The following is a 16,085-nucleotide window of genomic DNA, read 5'->3' as shown; positions in this document are numbered from 1 at the left end:
GGGGAAAAAAAAAATAAAAAAATCTCGGATTTGGATCGGCCCTCTCTGACCGATACCAGATCCGAGAAAAATGGCACTATCGGAGCCGATACCCGATATGAATATCGGATCGGCGCATCCCTAACTTGTACATTACAGTAGAGTTTGCGCAAAATAAACACCTTCACGGTGATACAACACCTGACAAATTTCTAACCCTGTCGAGTTAATTTTGTGACAATGAACAACTGTGCACAATAGCCTTTAAATTTAATAAATCTTTAAATAAACTAAAATTATAAATAAAAAATATAGAAGAAGAAAAAGATGATAAGTTGGATTTTAAATCTAATTTGAACAAATTTAAAGTAAAATTTAAACCATGTATTATGTATTTGTATTTTGTCTATGTTTATGTTTATGTATTTGCCTTTTATGTATTTTATAGGGAAGCACGGAATCGGCCGATAATGGCTTTAAATGTAAATATCGGCATCACCCGATATGAAAAATCATGCCGATATGTCTTGCCGATAAGAGGAATACATTAACTCACATGTGCTCAGGTGTGCTAGCGATTAGATCAAGAATGAGCCACAATGCTGACGTGAAGCAAAGTTTTGCCTGAATAATGATTAGATACACTGTTTTGATGCTGCATTTAAACTGAGAAGGCATGTACAGAATGACGCGTTCGGTGTATGATAGAGTAAACAGTAATAGCACCTGCAGTGGCAGCTCCCCCGGGTCCTAATGCCCGTTTGGTAAGGAGTTTTAATTCCGTAGGGGGGCACTGTTGGCCAACTTCTAATAAAATGAAAGCAAAATACACAAATAACATTTAGACTGTTTCTCTGATTAAATAAAGCAGTAATTGATGCCATAAAATCATGAGTATATTTTGATTTAAAAGGTCAGAAGCTATAGCTTAGCTTACATGAACAAAAAAAATCACAAACATGACACTTTTTATATATACTGATTTATTCATCAATGTGTAATATGTTATATTTTTTAAACAAATGAGCTCTAAAAGATTTTCTGAATTTTTACAACTCTTTTGCTTTAAACCATTTACAAATGTTAAATCATAAAATAAAATGTTAAGGTTACCATTGCATCTTTCTGAAAAAAAAAATGCAGTGATTAATATATAGTTTATTTATAGTTATTTTCATATATTCAATGTACTGTAATTATAAAAGAACTTTATTATTGTTTATTTAATTCTAACAAATAAGTTCTTGTTAAAAACTAACCAAAATGAAAAATAATTATATATCGGCATCGGCTATCGGCCAAAATGAGTTGAAAATTATCGGCATATCGGATATCGGCAAAAATCCAATATCGTGCATCCGTAGTATTTTATGCATTATGTATTTGTCTATGTATTTTCTAAATGCATGTTATAGATCACTCCATGCATTTTTTTAAAGCTGAACTTTTAATTAAAATGTCATAAATGGATCTTCCAGTGAAAACGGCTCTCTGGTGACACGTGCAAGACGTCTCCAACCATTTAGTCAGTTTAAACATTTTTTTAATTTATTTTTTTCCTTTTTACACTCGTATGCACATCACAATTCAGAAGAAAAGATCGGTCACTTGCTACTTCCATTTCATCTCGCTTTCAGGCATTTTAAAGTGTAATGTGACCTTCTTTGGGATCTTACCAATCATATTGCTTTCTTGCGTAACGAAAGACAAGGAGGCTGAAATTATATTTAATAATTATATGTACTATTTGCATGCTTTGTGGAGATAATTATGCCGATAAAACAAAGCAAACATAGCATATCACAGTGATGCAACGCTAATATCTTCATTTAAACTAGGCAATGCAACTCCTGTGAGACTCTAGTGGGAGTTTTTCCCCCTTCACTGAAGGATTAGATGTGGATATTAGAGATAAAACAGAAGCCAGTTTCTTTCTGCTCTCTGGCTCGTCTGCATTCAAATTAACCTGTTATTAATATGCAAGAAAACTTTATTGCATCAATACACCCCACAGCTGCTCCAGTAATCATGTTAGTTCAGATGCACCTGAAAAGACAAACACATGCAGCACACACAGAAACAGCCAAGCTCGAATATCACGAGTTGTGTAGATATGGCAGCAGCAGCTAGGGTGTCACCTGTACATGTGTGCCCCGGGGTTCAAAGAGCATGTAAACTGAACTGTGGAAATGGTTGCGTAACGGACCATATTCTGAGATAAAACAGATGGAATGACAGCACAGAGAACAGAGAATGTGTGTGGGAGCAAATTTAGAATATTTAGTTTTAATATTCTTTTGCATGAAAACTTGTTCCGTGTGTGTAAAATAGAAGGCAAAAAAAACTCTCCACTCTCTGAAAAATGTTTTTAATGTAATTCCTTTCAAAGTTCCCAAAGGTACATTCGCTGGTTTTTGGAACACTGCGCACAACAGAAACAGACCACACGCGGTTGCTATGGAAACTAATGCAGACGGGTCCCTCGTGCGTACTTTCCCCGGTTGAATTCAGATTATACAACAAAATGACGAAAAGTGGCTGTCATTTAAGAGGGGGAGTGGCTATATTTAAATAAAGGCGTGGTAAATAGTTTAAATTATGTTTAATTAATAACTACTGTGCGAATTCTGTTGATTGTATTAAAGAGCAGTAATAAAAAAAACAATGTTATTTACAAACCTGAAATATTATAATGAAACATACGCATCAAAATTAGAGAAGCAAAACAAAAGGTGTTGAAGTGTGACACCTCTACCTTGAATCCGTTTGTATGAATCTGAATACATGTTGATCTGATTACGAGCTGTGATATGCAGCTCATATAACGTTATCTCACCTGGAGATGCCAGATTATCAGATGATGAGCTGTGTCTGTTCCTCCGCGTCCTTTTGTCTCTTCCAGCCCGGGGTGAGAGATTTACGGCAGGTCCCGGTAACAGTAGCGCCTCTTCCCCCGAGCCGTCCGCTTCCAGCTCCGTCAGCACGCTTTCCGTCGAGTTCGAGATCCGGACCGCTGCCCCGGGGTTCAGCGAGAGTCCTAGTGAAGGTGACGGCGCCGGCCGGGTCTTTTCAAATAACACCGCGGGCACCTCCGACGCGAGAAAGTTCGACTCCGGTGTGAAATATCCGCCGCCTTTCTCCGGCTCGCCGTCGGTAGGATCGCATTCTGCCATCATCGCGGACCGTAGGTGTGTTCTGTCTCGGTGCAGAGAAACTCAGACACCTCTCAAAAACCGCGCTTCATATCCGTAAGTCCGTCTTTAAGATTGTTTTTCTTTCTTGAAAACGCGCTGATGCTCTCGGCCGTTTCACGTCCACATCATCCTAAACCATTACTGACTTCCTCTATTGTCAAGCATGCGCACTGCTTACCTCACTGTCGAACAGGTTTCTTAAAGGCGCAGTAACGCTTAATTGATTCAGCCAAGAATGGTGCGTGTGAAAGGTGACTGCATTTTTGTTGCTAGGTTTATCGTGCTCTAAGATTAGTCACAAATAATTCCAACCCGTTTTCAAAGTAAAAGGGTTAATTAACCAAAAAATGAAGATTGCCATCTTACAGTGACTTACAAAAGAAGGTATTTTTTTTAAAGAGTGTTGGTCACCAAACAGTTGTGGTTACCATTGGCTTCCATTTGTATGGCCCAAAAAAAAAAAAGTCCAAAGTTTTGGAATGACATGCAGGTGAGTAAATTTCACGATGAAACTGATGCTGGGTCATAGACGTACAGTTCATTCAATAGAGCTCTTCAGTCATTAAGTCATTTTTTTAGTTGTAGTTTGCCATGGGTTCCCAGTGGATTTGAGGTGCCATATTAATGACACTATTTTAGAAACATTCAATACTAAGATACCAAGACTCCTGGTCCCATTATCACCTCATCAACATATTTAAAAAAACACAAAAAAAAACGAGAGATTTAATGGTAAAAAAAAAGTTTTATTTTTACCACATCCCATGTCAAGTATAAAACAAAAATATACATTATGATATGTAGTTCATACATGTGTAAAATATCCATTAACCGTTACAAAGATGGAATTGACTTTGCAGTTTGGCAACATATTATCAATATTTTCCCTTCTCTTGGAATTTTTATTTTTTTTTAATTTGATTTATGTGGTAGAGGTAACAAGTTATTGGTAAACTGTAATAAACAAAGACACTATTTAATCAGAGAAACCATAAAGTACATTACATTTGGCACTCCAAGTTGTGCAAATCTCCTGAGTTTTTTTTTTTTTTTTTAGAAGGCAGGACACATTCTCTTTTTCCTCTCACAAACATGCATCCTTTTAACCGTAATACTTTCATCTTAAGATATAAAGAATAAAACCACATTATCAAAAAAACAGATAAAGACAGAGAAACCACTGAAAATAAAAGAAAAAAGTAAAACAACACTACAAGAGCATTCATGACATTAAAACTAAACATAAAACTGTGTAATAGTATTTTACCTTAAGAGCGAATGTTTCAGCACATTTTGTTGACCTTGATGGAAGACTTTTTTTTGACAGTCTGGGGGTTCTCTCCCCTTCCTCATTTGCTTTAACTTTCATAATTGCATGAATCATAACCTTAACTAAAAATACAGTAAATTAGTCCCGATAATTCTTCCATATCATAATTTCAGAAATTCTATAATCAATCATACTTCATCATTATGCTTCAAAACGTAATTCATTAAACCAAACCAGTTGATTGAAATTAAAATTGAGCAGAATCTGGCCTTGGCATCTTGGCATTCATTCTAGGGGCTTTGTTGAGTCCACAGAGGTATCTTGCACCGCCGCATGCTCTTCTTTTCTCTTCTTCCTTCTGCTCTGCTCAAATAATAGCCAAATTCTATTCCTGGATCATGTGTGAGTTTTAATCTCTGCACAGATGTTCAGAGATCTGCTGATTTTCTACAACTAAAAATATCCAAATAATCTCTTTCACAATGAAGAGCAGCTACTAAATCTGCAGGACAGTGATACAACTTCAAATCTTCCAGAAGATCTTCCTCCTGTAGAGCAGATAGGCTATGATCACCCATATGGAGGTGGCCACAAGGTTCTGTGCCAGGTGCTCTGCATGCGATTGGCTATTGGCCATTTTCCAACGAAAAGGGAAGTATTCCTCAAACACTTCATGACCCACATACACCAAAATGGAATTCATACCTGCCAAATAAAGGGTAAACTTGAAAGCAATTCATAAAACAATGCAAGTATGCAGAATAGCGATAATTAACATAAACTAAGGCTGCACGATAATGAGTAAACTGTTAATCATGATTATTTTGCTTAAAAAATAGAATCATAATTATTGTCATTTTAGTTTTTTTTTAACGTTTCATCATAATGATTGCATTTTCACATAAGCACAAATCAAGAGAACGTCACCTCGCTTGGTTTGCTCGTAGATTTAGCCGCAGTAATTAGCACAAGCGAATGCATGAAAGAAAACCGACTGACTGTATTACACTTTCACTTGAGAAAAACATTGCAGTGGAGATCTCTGAACTCCAATTTACACACTTACCGGTGTTTTCAAATCATCAACCCTTTTTCCCTAATGTAGAGAGAGTGGTTGCCAGGCTGGGAAGAGTAAACCTTTGGACAGAAAATCTGGCAACCGCAACCAAGCTTGTGGAGGCTTGTTACCAATGCAAGATAACGCAAATGCCAAATGAAATGTTTTCAGGATAAATAACCAGCAGGCAAATATCGCAGATGATTATGCTTAATAAAACGCGAGAAGCCGAAATCGTGACCATAATACGATTTTTATCGTGCAGCCCTAACGTACACTGTCTTCTTCTTTTTTAAACTTTGATTAAACTGTCAACATGATTATAGCTAGCTACCTAAATAACATCCAATTCAGTTTAACGGCACAGTCATTTAAAGTCATTTATGCCACAATAATACAAACATGGGTATAGAGTTCTAAGTTGTAAGTTGCCAACTTCTCCAACTTCTAATAAAATGAAAGCAAAATACACAAATAACATTTAGACTGTTTCTCTGATTAGTAATTGATGTAATTGATGCCATAAAATCATGAGTATATTTTGATTTAAAAGGTCAGAAGCTATAGCTTAGCTTACATGAACAAAAAAAATCACAAACATGACACTTTTTATATATACTGATTTATTCATCAATGTGTAATATGTTATATTTTTTAAACAAATGAGCTCTAAAAGATTTTCTGAATTTTTACAACTCTTTTGCTTTAAACCATTTACAAATGTTAAATCATAAAATAAAATGTTAAGGTTACCACTGCATCTTTCTGAAAAAAAAAATGCAGTGATTAATATATAGTTTATTTATAGTTATTTTCAAAGCTTCAATGTACTGTCAAAAAAAACTTTATTATTGTTTATTTAATTCTAACAAATAATTTCTTGTTAAAAACTAACCAAAATGAAAAATAATTATATATCGGCATCGGCTATCGGCCAAAATGAGTTGAAAATTATCGGCATATCGGATATCGGCAAAAATCCAATATCGTGCATCCGTAGTATTTTATGCATTATGTATTTGTCTATGTATTTTCTAAATGCATGTTATAGATCACTCCATGCATTTTTTTAAAGCTGAACTTTTAATTAAAATGTCATAAATGGATCTTCCAGTGAAAACGGCTCTCTGGTGACACGTGCAAGACGTCTCCAACCATTTAGTCAGTTTAAACATTTTTTTAATTTATTTTTTTCCTTTTTACACTCGTATGCACATCACAATTCAGAAGAAAAGATCGGTCACTTGCTACTTCCATTTCATCTCGCTTTCAGGCATTTTAAAGTGTAATGTGACCTTCTTTGGGATCTTACCAATCATATTGCTTTCTTGCGTAACGAAAGACAAGGAGGCTGAAATTATATTTAATAATTATATGTACTATTTGCATGCTTTGTGGAGATAATTATGCCGATAAAACAAAGCAAACATAGCATATCACAGTGATGCAACGCTAATATCTTCATTTAAACTAGGCAATGCAACTCCTGTGAGACTCTAGTGGGAGTTTTTCCCCCTTCACTGAAGGATTAGATGTGGATATTAGAGATAAAACAGAAGCCAGTTTCTTTCTGCTCTCTGGCTCGTCTGCATTCAAATTAACCTGTTATTAATATGCAAGAAAACTTTATTGCATCAATACACCCCACAGCTGCTCCAGTAATCATGTTAGTTCAGATGCACCTGAAAAGACAAACACATGCAGCACACACAGAAACAGCCAAGCTCGAATATCACGAGTTGTGTAGATATGGCAGCAGCAGCTAGGGTGTCACCTGTACATGTGTGCCCCGGGGTTCAAAGAGCATGTAAACTGAACTGTGGAAATGGTTGCGTAACGGACCATATTCTGAGATAAAACAGATGGAATGACAGCACAGAGAACAGAGAATGTGTGTGGGAGCAAATTTAGAATATTTAGTTTTAATATTCTTTTGCATGAAAACTTGTTCCGTGTGTGTAAAATAGAAGGCAAAAAAAACTCTCCACTCTCTGAAAAATGTTTTTAATGTAATTCCTTTCAAAGTTCCCAAAGGTACATTCGCTGGTTTTTGGAACACTGCGCACAACAGAAACAGACCACACGCGGTTGCTATGGAAACTAATGCAGACGGGTCCCTCGTGCGTACTTTCCCCGGTTGAATTCAGATTATACAACAAAATGACGAAAAGTGGCTGTCATTTAAGAGGGGGAGTGGCTATATTTAAATAAAGGCGTGGTAAATAGTTTAAATTATGTTTAATTAATAACTACTGTGCGAATTCTGTTGATTGTATTAAAGAGCAGTAATAAAAAAAACAATGTTATTTACAAACCTGAAATATTATAATGAAACATACGCATCAAAATTAGAGAAGCAAAACAAAAGGTGTTGAAGTGTGACACCTCTACCTTGAATCCGTTTGTATGAATCTGAATACATGTTGATCTGATTACGAGCTGTGATATGCAGCTCATATAACGTTATCTCACCTGGAGATGCCAGATTATCAGATGATGAGCTGTGTCTGTTCCTCCGCGTCCTTTTGTCTCTTCCAGCCCGGGGTGAGAGATTTACGGCAGGTCCCGGTAACAGTAGCGCCTCTTCCCCCGAGCCGTCCGCTTCCAGCTCCGTCAGCACGCTTTCCGTCGAGTTCGAGATCCGGACCGCTGCCCCGGGGTTCAGCGAGAGTCCTAGTGAAGGTGACGGCGCCGGCCGGGTCTTTTCAAATAACACCGCGGGCACCTCCGACGCGAGAAAGTTCGACTCCGGTGTGAAATATCCGCCGCCTTTCTCCGGCTCGCCGTCGGTAGGATCGCATTCTGCCATCATCGCGGACCGTAGGTGTGTTCTGTCTCGGTGCAGAGAAACTCAGACACCTCTCAAAAACCGCGCTTCATATCCGTAAGTCCGTCTTTAAGATTGTTTTTCTTTCTTGAAAACGCGCTGATGCTCTCGGCCGTTTCACGTCCACATCATCCTAAACCATTACTGACTTCCTCTATTGTCAAGCATGCGCACTGCTTACCTCACTGTCGAACAGGTTTCTTAAAGGCGCAGTAACGCTTAATTGATTCAGCCAAGAATGGTGCGTGTGAAAGGTGACTGCATTTTTGTTGCTAGGTTTATCGTGCTCTAAGATTAGTCACAAATAATTCCAACCAGCAAAGTAAAATAGGTGTGTTCTGTCTCGGTGCAGAGAAACTCAGACACCTCTCAAAAACCGCGCTTCATATCCGTAAGTCCGTCTTTAAGATTGTTTTTCTTTCTTGAAAACGCGCTGATGCTCTCGGCCGTTTCACGTCCACATCATCCTAAACCATTACTGACTTCCTCTATTGTCAAGCATGCGCACTGCTTACCTCTTCTTCTTCTTCTTCTTCTTCTACTGTTTATTGGCGGTTGGCAGACTAGCTTATTCACTGCTTACCTCACTGTCGAACAGGTTTCTTAAAGGCGCAGTAACGCTTAATTGATTCAGTCAAGAATGGTGCGTGTGAAAGGTGACTGCATTTTTGTTGCTAGGTTTATCGTGCTCTAAGATTAGTCACAAATAATTCCAACCCGTTTTCAAAGTAAAAGGGTTAATTAACCAAAAAATGAAGATTGCCATCTTACAGTGACTTACAAAAGAAGGTATTTTTTTTAAAGAGTGTTGGTCACCAAACAGTTGTGGTTACCATTGGCTTCCATTTGTATGGCCCAAAAAAAAAAAAGTCCAAAGTTTTGGAATGACATGCAGGTGAGTAAATTTCACGATGAAACTGATGCTGGGTCATAGACGTACAGTTCATTCAATAGAGCTCTTCAGTCATTAAGTCATTTTTTTAGTTGTAGTTTGCCATGGGTTCCCAGTGGATTTGAGGTGCCATATTAATGACACTATTTTAGAAACATTCAATACTAAGATACCAAGACTCCTGGTCCCATTATCACCTCATCAACATATTTAAAAAAACACAAAAAAAAACGAGAGATTTAATGGTAAAAAAAAAGTTTTATTTTTACCACATCCCATGTCAAGTATAAAACAAAAATATACATTATGATATGTAGTTCATACATGTGTAAAATATCCATTAACCGTTACAAAGATGGAATTGACTTTGCAGTTTGGCAACATATTATCAATATTTTCCCTTCTCTTGGAATTTTTATTTTTTTTTAATTTGATTTATGTGGTAGAGGTAACAAGTTATTGGTAAACTGTAATAAACAAAGACACTATTTAATCAGAGAAACCATAAAGTACATTACATTTGGCACTCCAAGTTGTGCAAATCTCCTGAGTTTTTTTTTTTTTTTTAGAAGGCAGGACACATAAAAAAAACACAAAAAAAACCGAGAGATTTAATGGTAAAAAAAAAGTTTTATTTTTACCACATCCCATGTCAAGTATAAAACAAAAATATACATTATGATATGTAGTTCATACATGTGTAAAATATCCATTAACCGTTACAAAGATGGAATTGACTTTGCAGTTTGGCAACATATTATCAATATTTTCCCTTCTCTTGGAATTTTTATTTTTTTTTAATTTGATTTATGTGGTAGAGGTAACAAGTTATTGGTAAACTGTAATAAACAAAGACACTATTTAATCAGAGAAACCATAAAGTACATTACATTTGGCACTCCAAGTTGTGCAAATCTCCTGAGTTTTTTTTTTTTTTTTTAGAAGGCAGGACACATTCTCTTTTTCCTCTCACAAACATGCATCCTTTTAACCGTAATACTTTCATCTTAAGATATAAAGAATAAAACCACATTATCAAAAAAACAGATAAAGACAGAGAAACCACTGAAAATAAAAGAAAAAAGTAAAACAACACTACAAGAGCGTTCATGACATTAAAACTAAACATAAAACTGTGTAATAGTATTTTACCTTAAGAGCGAATGTTTCAGCACATTTTGTTGACCTTGATGGAAGACTTTTTTTTGACAGTCTGGGGGTTCTCTCCCCTTCCTCATTTGCTTTAACTTTCATAATTGCATGAATCATAACCTTAACTAAAAATACAGTAAATTAGTCCCGATAATTCTTCCATATCATAATTTCAGAAATTCTATAATCAATCATACTTCATCATTATGCTTCAAAACGTAATTCATTAAACCAAACCAGTTGATTGAAATTAAAATTGAGCAGAATCTGGCCTTGGCATCTTGGCATTCATTCTAGGGGCTTTGTTGAGTCCACAGAGGTATCTTGCACCGCCGCATGCTCTTCTTTTCTCTTCTTCCTTCTGCTCTGCTCAAATAATAGCCAAATTCTATTCCTGGATCATGTGTGAGTTTTAATCTCTGCACAGATGTTCAGAGATCTGCTGATTTTCTACAACTAAAAATATCCAAATAATCTCTTTCACAATGAAGAGCAGCTACTAAATCTGCAGGACAGTGATACAACTTCAAATCTTCCAGAAGATCTTCCTCCTGTAGAGCAGATAGGCTATGATCACCCATATGGAGGTGGCCACAAGGTTCTGTGCCAGGTGCTCTGCATGCGATTGGCTATTGGCCATTTTCCAACGAAAAGGGAAGTATTCCTCAAACACTTCATGACCCACATACACCAAAATGGAATTCATACCTGCCAAATAAAGGGTAAACTTGAAAGCAATTCATAAAACAATGCAAGTATGCAGAATAGCGATAATTAACATAAACTAAGGCTGCACGATAATGAGTAAACTGTTAATCATGATTATTTTGCTTAAAAAATAGAATCATAATTATTGTCATTTTAGTTTTTTTTTAACGTTTCATCATAATGATTGCATTTTCACATAAGCACAAATCAAGAGAACGTCACCTCGCTTGGTTTGCTCGTAGATTTAGCCGCAGTAATTAGCACAAGCGAATGCATGAAAGAAAACCGACTGACTGTATTACACTTTCACTTGAGAAAAACATTGCAGTGGAGATCTCTGAACTCCAATTTACACACTTACCGGTGTTTTCAAATCATCAACCCTTTTTCCCTAATGTAGAGAGAGTGGTTGCCAGGCTGGGAAGAGTAAACCTTTGGACAGAAAATCTGGCAACCGCAACCAAGCTTGTGGAGGCTTGTTACCAATGCAAGATAACGCAAATGCCAAATGAAATGTTTTCAGGATAAATAACCAGCAGGCAAATATCGCAGATGATTATGCTTAATAAAACGCGAGAAGCCGAAATCGTGACCATAATACGATTTTTATCGTGCAGCCCTAACGTACACTGTCTTCTTCTTTTTTAAACTTTGATTAAACTGTCAACATGATTATAGCTAGCTACCTAAATAACATCCAATTCAGTTTAACGGCACAGTCATTTAAAGTCATTTATGCCACAATAATACAAACATGGGTATAGAGTTCTAAGTTGTAAGTTTCAACTCTTAAATGCCAGAGCCAGATAAACTAATTTTGGGTGCATTCATGAGTTTAGGTTCATTGATTCTGGCTGTGGGACCTCAGGGGCCCGTTCTTCGTACGTCGCTTATTACATCCGAGATGAAATGTCACATCCAAGATGATATCATCGCGCTTATCAGGATCTGGCTAATTTGGTTCTTCGTATGCACCTGTTGTTGATGATTAGTATGGCTGGATTGAGTTATCTGAGATAATTGCGCGTTCATGGGTTGGTTTAAAAGGGGCTATGTATCGATACTCGAAACCACGATCAGCAATGCAGCGATTGGCTGGCGGCAAGACAGCAACGTAATGACATCATATAATTAAAAAAGACACGACGAAAAACTTGACATTTTTGGAAACAGCCAAGCGAACAAAACTACATGAATGTTATAATAGATAAATGAAACGTGCACTGTTTTTATTTTATTTTATTGCCATCAAGCCACTCCCATTATATATGTCACCACTCAAATTAATGCATGACTCTACATTATCTGTATAGCATGTGTGTAAGACTCGAATACAATTATGAAGTAATAATTTTATGACGAATAAATCTTTCAGTGAGTAAAACTGGCTGTGTCTATAGTATTAAAGACTACACAACATTGTTATATTATCTTGAAATTAATTTTTAAATGATAATTATTTTAAATTATTGTCCCTGGAGGGTACTCTTGTAAAGTAGCGGTGGTAGCGGACCGATTTTAAGTATCAATTCTGCTTAAAAAGATGCAATCTAATCCTGTTTACATGAAATAAAGGTTTAAGCTTACGGACCTGTTGCTATGACAGCAACTCCGGGATGAGCTTCGAAAAACCAAACAATCCAAGATCATGCCAAATCATCAACAATCAAATCCAGCTAACTGAGTTAGCGACGTACGAAGAACGGGCCCCAGGTATAAAGTGCTTACCAGGGTAAAAGAAGGGAGCTCCAGACCACCACTTCTTTACATCCACCGAGTAGTAAAAAAACACCAGAGACACAAAAGCAAAACAGCTCAGAGTCGTCACATAGGACAAAGACCTGAAAGTCACACAAGACTGAAGTCGTGAATCATACAGCATACAATACATTCCTCTTCTAATCAGTAAGCAAATCTGCTATTATACTTCCTGATTCTGAAAGTGCTGTGCATGTTTTCATGTTTGAAGATTTGTGACCACAAATGATGACAATACCAAATATCTTAAAACCATTCAAATGAACTACAGAAATATGCAAGGGAGACTTTTAGAGTTTACCACAAGTTTTTGTTGACAGGGATGAAGCCTTCATTTCTGGAGCACTTGGTCAATACAGCAGAGATGATTCCCTTAATGCAAAGATAGACAGCATGAGGTTTCCACAATTTTAAACCTCAAACAAAACTTTACAGAAATATTGATTCACTATGTGAATTTCAAATTCTATTTGAATATTCTGATGTGGGTTAAAATAAATAAAAGCCATTTTTTTGTTTAAAAAAAAAAAAAAAAAACTCAAATGCATCCCTAATAACTTTAACTAACATTATTACACGACTCTGAAGTACATGATTGATATTGGTCAATCGTGGCATTCTGTGGTGAAATATTTTTGTATATCAACTGCTAAACTGTATAACTGATTGTTGTGCCAATTGTACTGTGTCAATTTTAGGTCCCTCTCTGGTCTTTTTCTTAACTTTTACTTTTACTTTTAGTCATTTAGCAGACGCTTTTATCCAAAGCGACTTACAAATAAGAAAAAGTAATTAAAACTAAAAGCTAAAACTCTATAAATACTATATATATATACACACACATTTAAGAAAATAAAATAAATTAAATAAAAATGACAAATGCATACAACATTTCAAAACTAAACATTTAAATGAAAACAAAATAAATAAAGTATAATAATGATTCTAACATAACACTAAGCCAAACACCAAAAAACAACTACATATGTGTATGTACAGCCACACACATATACATTTTCTTTTCACATAATAAAATGATTTCTACTCAAATCAGAATTTAATGGTGATTTATTAACGTATTTGGTGAGTACCCGTGTAATAAGTTGCATAATTAACTCATTATAGCAATATATACTTCTTCACATTGGGGGCCTCATCACCATGTTGTGCTCTCTTTTGTATTAATGACTTGCTAAATATATTATCCTTTATTTCATTATAGACATATATTACAAATGTTACAGTAAAGACAGTAATATTGTAAAATATTACAATTTGAAATACCCGTTTTGCATTTTAATATATTTTATGATGACAAAACTGAATTTTCAGCAGTCGTTAATCCAGTTTTCAGTGTCACATGATCCTGATTTGGTGCTCAAGAAACATTCTTATTATTATCAAACAGTTGTGCTGCTTAATATTTTGTGGAAACCGTGATGCAATTTTAGGATTCTTTGATTAACTGATTCCGAGTTCAAATTAACAGCATTTATTTGAAATAAAAAAAAATGTGTAATATTATAAATGCTTTGCTGAATAAAGCATTTATTACTTATTTACTTACTTTAATCTTAACCCCAAACCTTATATTATTTTTTTTATATTATGTAGTGTATATTTGTAATTTGTTAATGAAAGTTATTATATAAAGTGTTAGCAAAAAGAAGCAATGAACAAATGGTAAGTAAACATACGAGTATGAATCCCCAAATGAGAAATCGTGTGATAATTTGCCTGTGTTGGTCTCTGTAATGCTGCAGAATTTTCCCTGCCTGAAACAAACAAAACAAACAAAACTGATTCAATAGGGCGACAACGGGGGTCACTGATGCTGCTATTAGAATAAAGTAAAGAGAGAGAAATAAGAAAAAAAAAACTGAACTTACCTGAAGCCCCAAAAATGCCATCAATATGGAGTTGATGGTTCCCAAAACACCCTCAGGGTCAAAGGGCATCATAGTCTGGTATACAGCCTAGATTTATGCACACAAACACACAATGAGTGCACCAGTGAGTACTAAAGTAAGAGAGAGAAATCAGCTGTGGCTCTAACAAATGGTGACTACATTAGTCTGGCAGAATGACAACCAGTTCTCATTATTTTGGTCTCTGTTTACCCGTGATGAAGGCGTCTGGTAAATATGGTTATCTCTCAGCAGCCAACGATCAATGTAACCTGCAGCTCCACCGGTGCAGTTTTGGTACTGGCCAAAGTCACCAATGCCCCCTGGACCCAAATAACCACTGCAGGAGAGAGACAACAAGATGAAAAATATAGCAATTTCCACACAAAATGCGTGTCATGAATAGCAAATAGATTCAAAACATTTTCATTTGCATATTCATTTTAATCTACACAACCCATATCTATCCAGTATAACCAATTACAACTAACTAATAATATTACGTTGAACAATGTAAACCAGAATGTATGAAAGAAATTTCATTTGTCCTCTATTATTTACCAGGAAAACCAACTTTTTAAAAATTCTAACATCTGTTTTGCATTTCTAATTAGCAGTCATGTCTATTCTTCTAATATTTATAGTATCTTACTGATGTTTATGCAAATTTCCAGTAATTTTAACAAGGCAGAAAAAGGGTAGATTCTGCAGAGGGTTCCCTTCTTGATTGCAAATAAGGCAGGGGATATGGGGACGGACATTTAGACAGCTCTTAAAGGGTTAGTTCACCCAAAAATGAAAATTGGCTTCTGTTTTACTCACCCTCGAAGCATCCTAGGTGTATATGACTTTATTCTTTCAGACTAATCCAGTCGGGAGTTATATTAGAAATTGTCCTGGCTATTCCAAGCTCTATCATTGCAGTCAGCGGGTGTTGCAGTTGAACAGTCCACAAGTCGTCAAATAAAGAGCGCACATTCATAATAAAACGTGCCTCACACGGCTCCGGGGGGTGAATAAAGGCCTTTGCGTGATTAGTGACGAATGCGGAGAGACAACAAAACAAAACATACGAATTAGAAGATGTGCAAAGAAAAATGTCGGAGGATTTCGATATAAGCCAAAAGGAGACTGGTCTTCCTTTGCTAAAGTAAGGAAACTTTGCTTCCTTTGCTCCTATAAACAAACTCGCGAGACTAGCGTATCTCAGAGGCGTGTGCGCTGCGCATACGTCATACGCCTTCTGCCGGAACGCCTTCCGCGTATGAAAGATAACGGAAGTGAGAGAAAAGTGTTTATTACATTTGAAATATGGATATTTTTCTTACAAAAACGCATGGA

At 36.1% G+C, this 16,085-nt stretch overlaps 3 protein-coding genes across 3 annotated transcripts in view; all 3 read right to left on the bottom strand.

The window, feature by feature from the left end:
* Positions 1-3,345, bottom strand: part of LOC107750041 (phosphatidylinositol 4-kinase type 2-beta-like) — a 20,891-nt gene extending 17,546 nt beyond the window's left edge. The window contains exon 1 of the mRNA XM_016565293.1: positions 2,816-3,345. Coding sequence (XP_016420779.1) covers positions 2,816-3,155 — 340 coding nt within the window. The 5' untranslated portion in view covers positions 3,156-3,345. The remainder of the gene's footprint in view (positions 1-2,815) is intronic.
* A 4,003-nt stretch (positions 3,346-7,348) lies between these two features.
* LOC107750044 (phosphatidylinositol 4-kinase type 2-beta-like) lies at positions 7,349-8,502 on the bottom strand. Its single transcript, XM_016565298.1, has 2 exons — positions 7,973-8,502; positions 7,349-7,697 (listed from the first exon to the last, which is right to left on the bottom strand). The coding sequence occupies exons 1-2, from the start codon at positions 8,310-8,312 to the stop codon at positions 7,678-7,680; spliced, it is 360 nt and encodes a 119-aa protein (XP_016420784.1). The 5' UTR covers positions 8,313-8,502; the 3' UTR covers positions 7,349-7,677.
* A 1,627-nt stretch (positions 8,503-10,129) lies between these two features.
* Positions 10,130-16,085, bottom strand: part of LOC107750043 (heparan-alpha-glucosaminide N-acetyltransferase-like) — a 17,004-nt gene continuing 11,048 nt past the window's right edge. The window contains exons 10-15 of the mRNA XM_016565296.1: positions 14,958-15,084; positions 14,727-14,813; positions 14,535-14,612; positions 13,139-13,209; positions 12,808-12,920; positions 10,130-11,079 (exon numbers count right to left, since the gene is read on the bottom strand). Of these exons, the coding sequence (XP_016420782.1) occupies positions 10,898-11,079; positions 12,808-12,920; positions 13,139-13,209; positions 14,535-14,612; positions 14,727-14,813; positions 14,958-15,084 (658 nt within the window). The 3' untranslated portion in view covers positions 10,130-10,897. The remainder of the gene's footprint in view (positions 11,080-12,807; positions 12,921-13,138; positions 13,210-14,534; positions 14,613-14,726; positions 14,814-14,957; positions 15,085-16,085) is intronic.

Source organism: Sinocyclocheilus rhinocerous, unplaced genomic scaffold, assembly GCF_001515625.1.
Source record: "Sinocyclocheilus rhinocerous isolate Xijiao unplaced genomic scaffold, SAMN03320098_v1.1 scaffold2829, whole genome shotgun sequence".
In the NCBI taxonomy this organism is placed as follows: domain Eukaryota; kingdom Metazoa; phylum Chordata; class Actinopteri; order Cypriniformes; family Cyprinidae; genus Sinocyclocheilus; species Sinocyclocheilus rhinocerous.
Note: the sequence above shows the minus strand (reverse complement) of the source record. Positions and strands in the feature narration are given on the sequence as shown.

Bases quoted from the DNA above. Each gene is read 5' to 3' on its own strand.
- LOC107750044 (XM_016565298.1), bottom strand. From the start codon at position 8,312: ATGATGGCAGAATGCGATCCTACCGACGGCGAGCCGGAGAAAGGCGGC. The intron at 7,698-7,972 runs GTGAGATAACGT...ATTTAAATATAG, and splicing joins TGATAATCTGGCATCTCCAG to CCACTCCCCCTCTTAAATGA.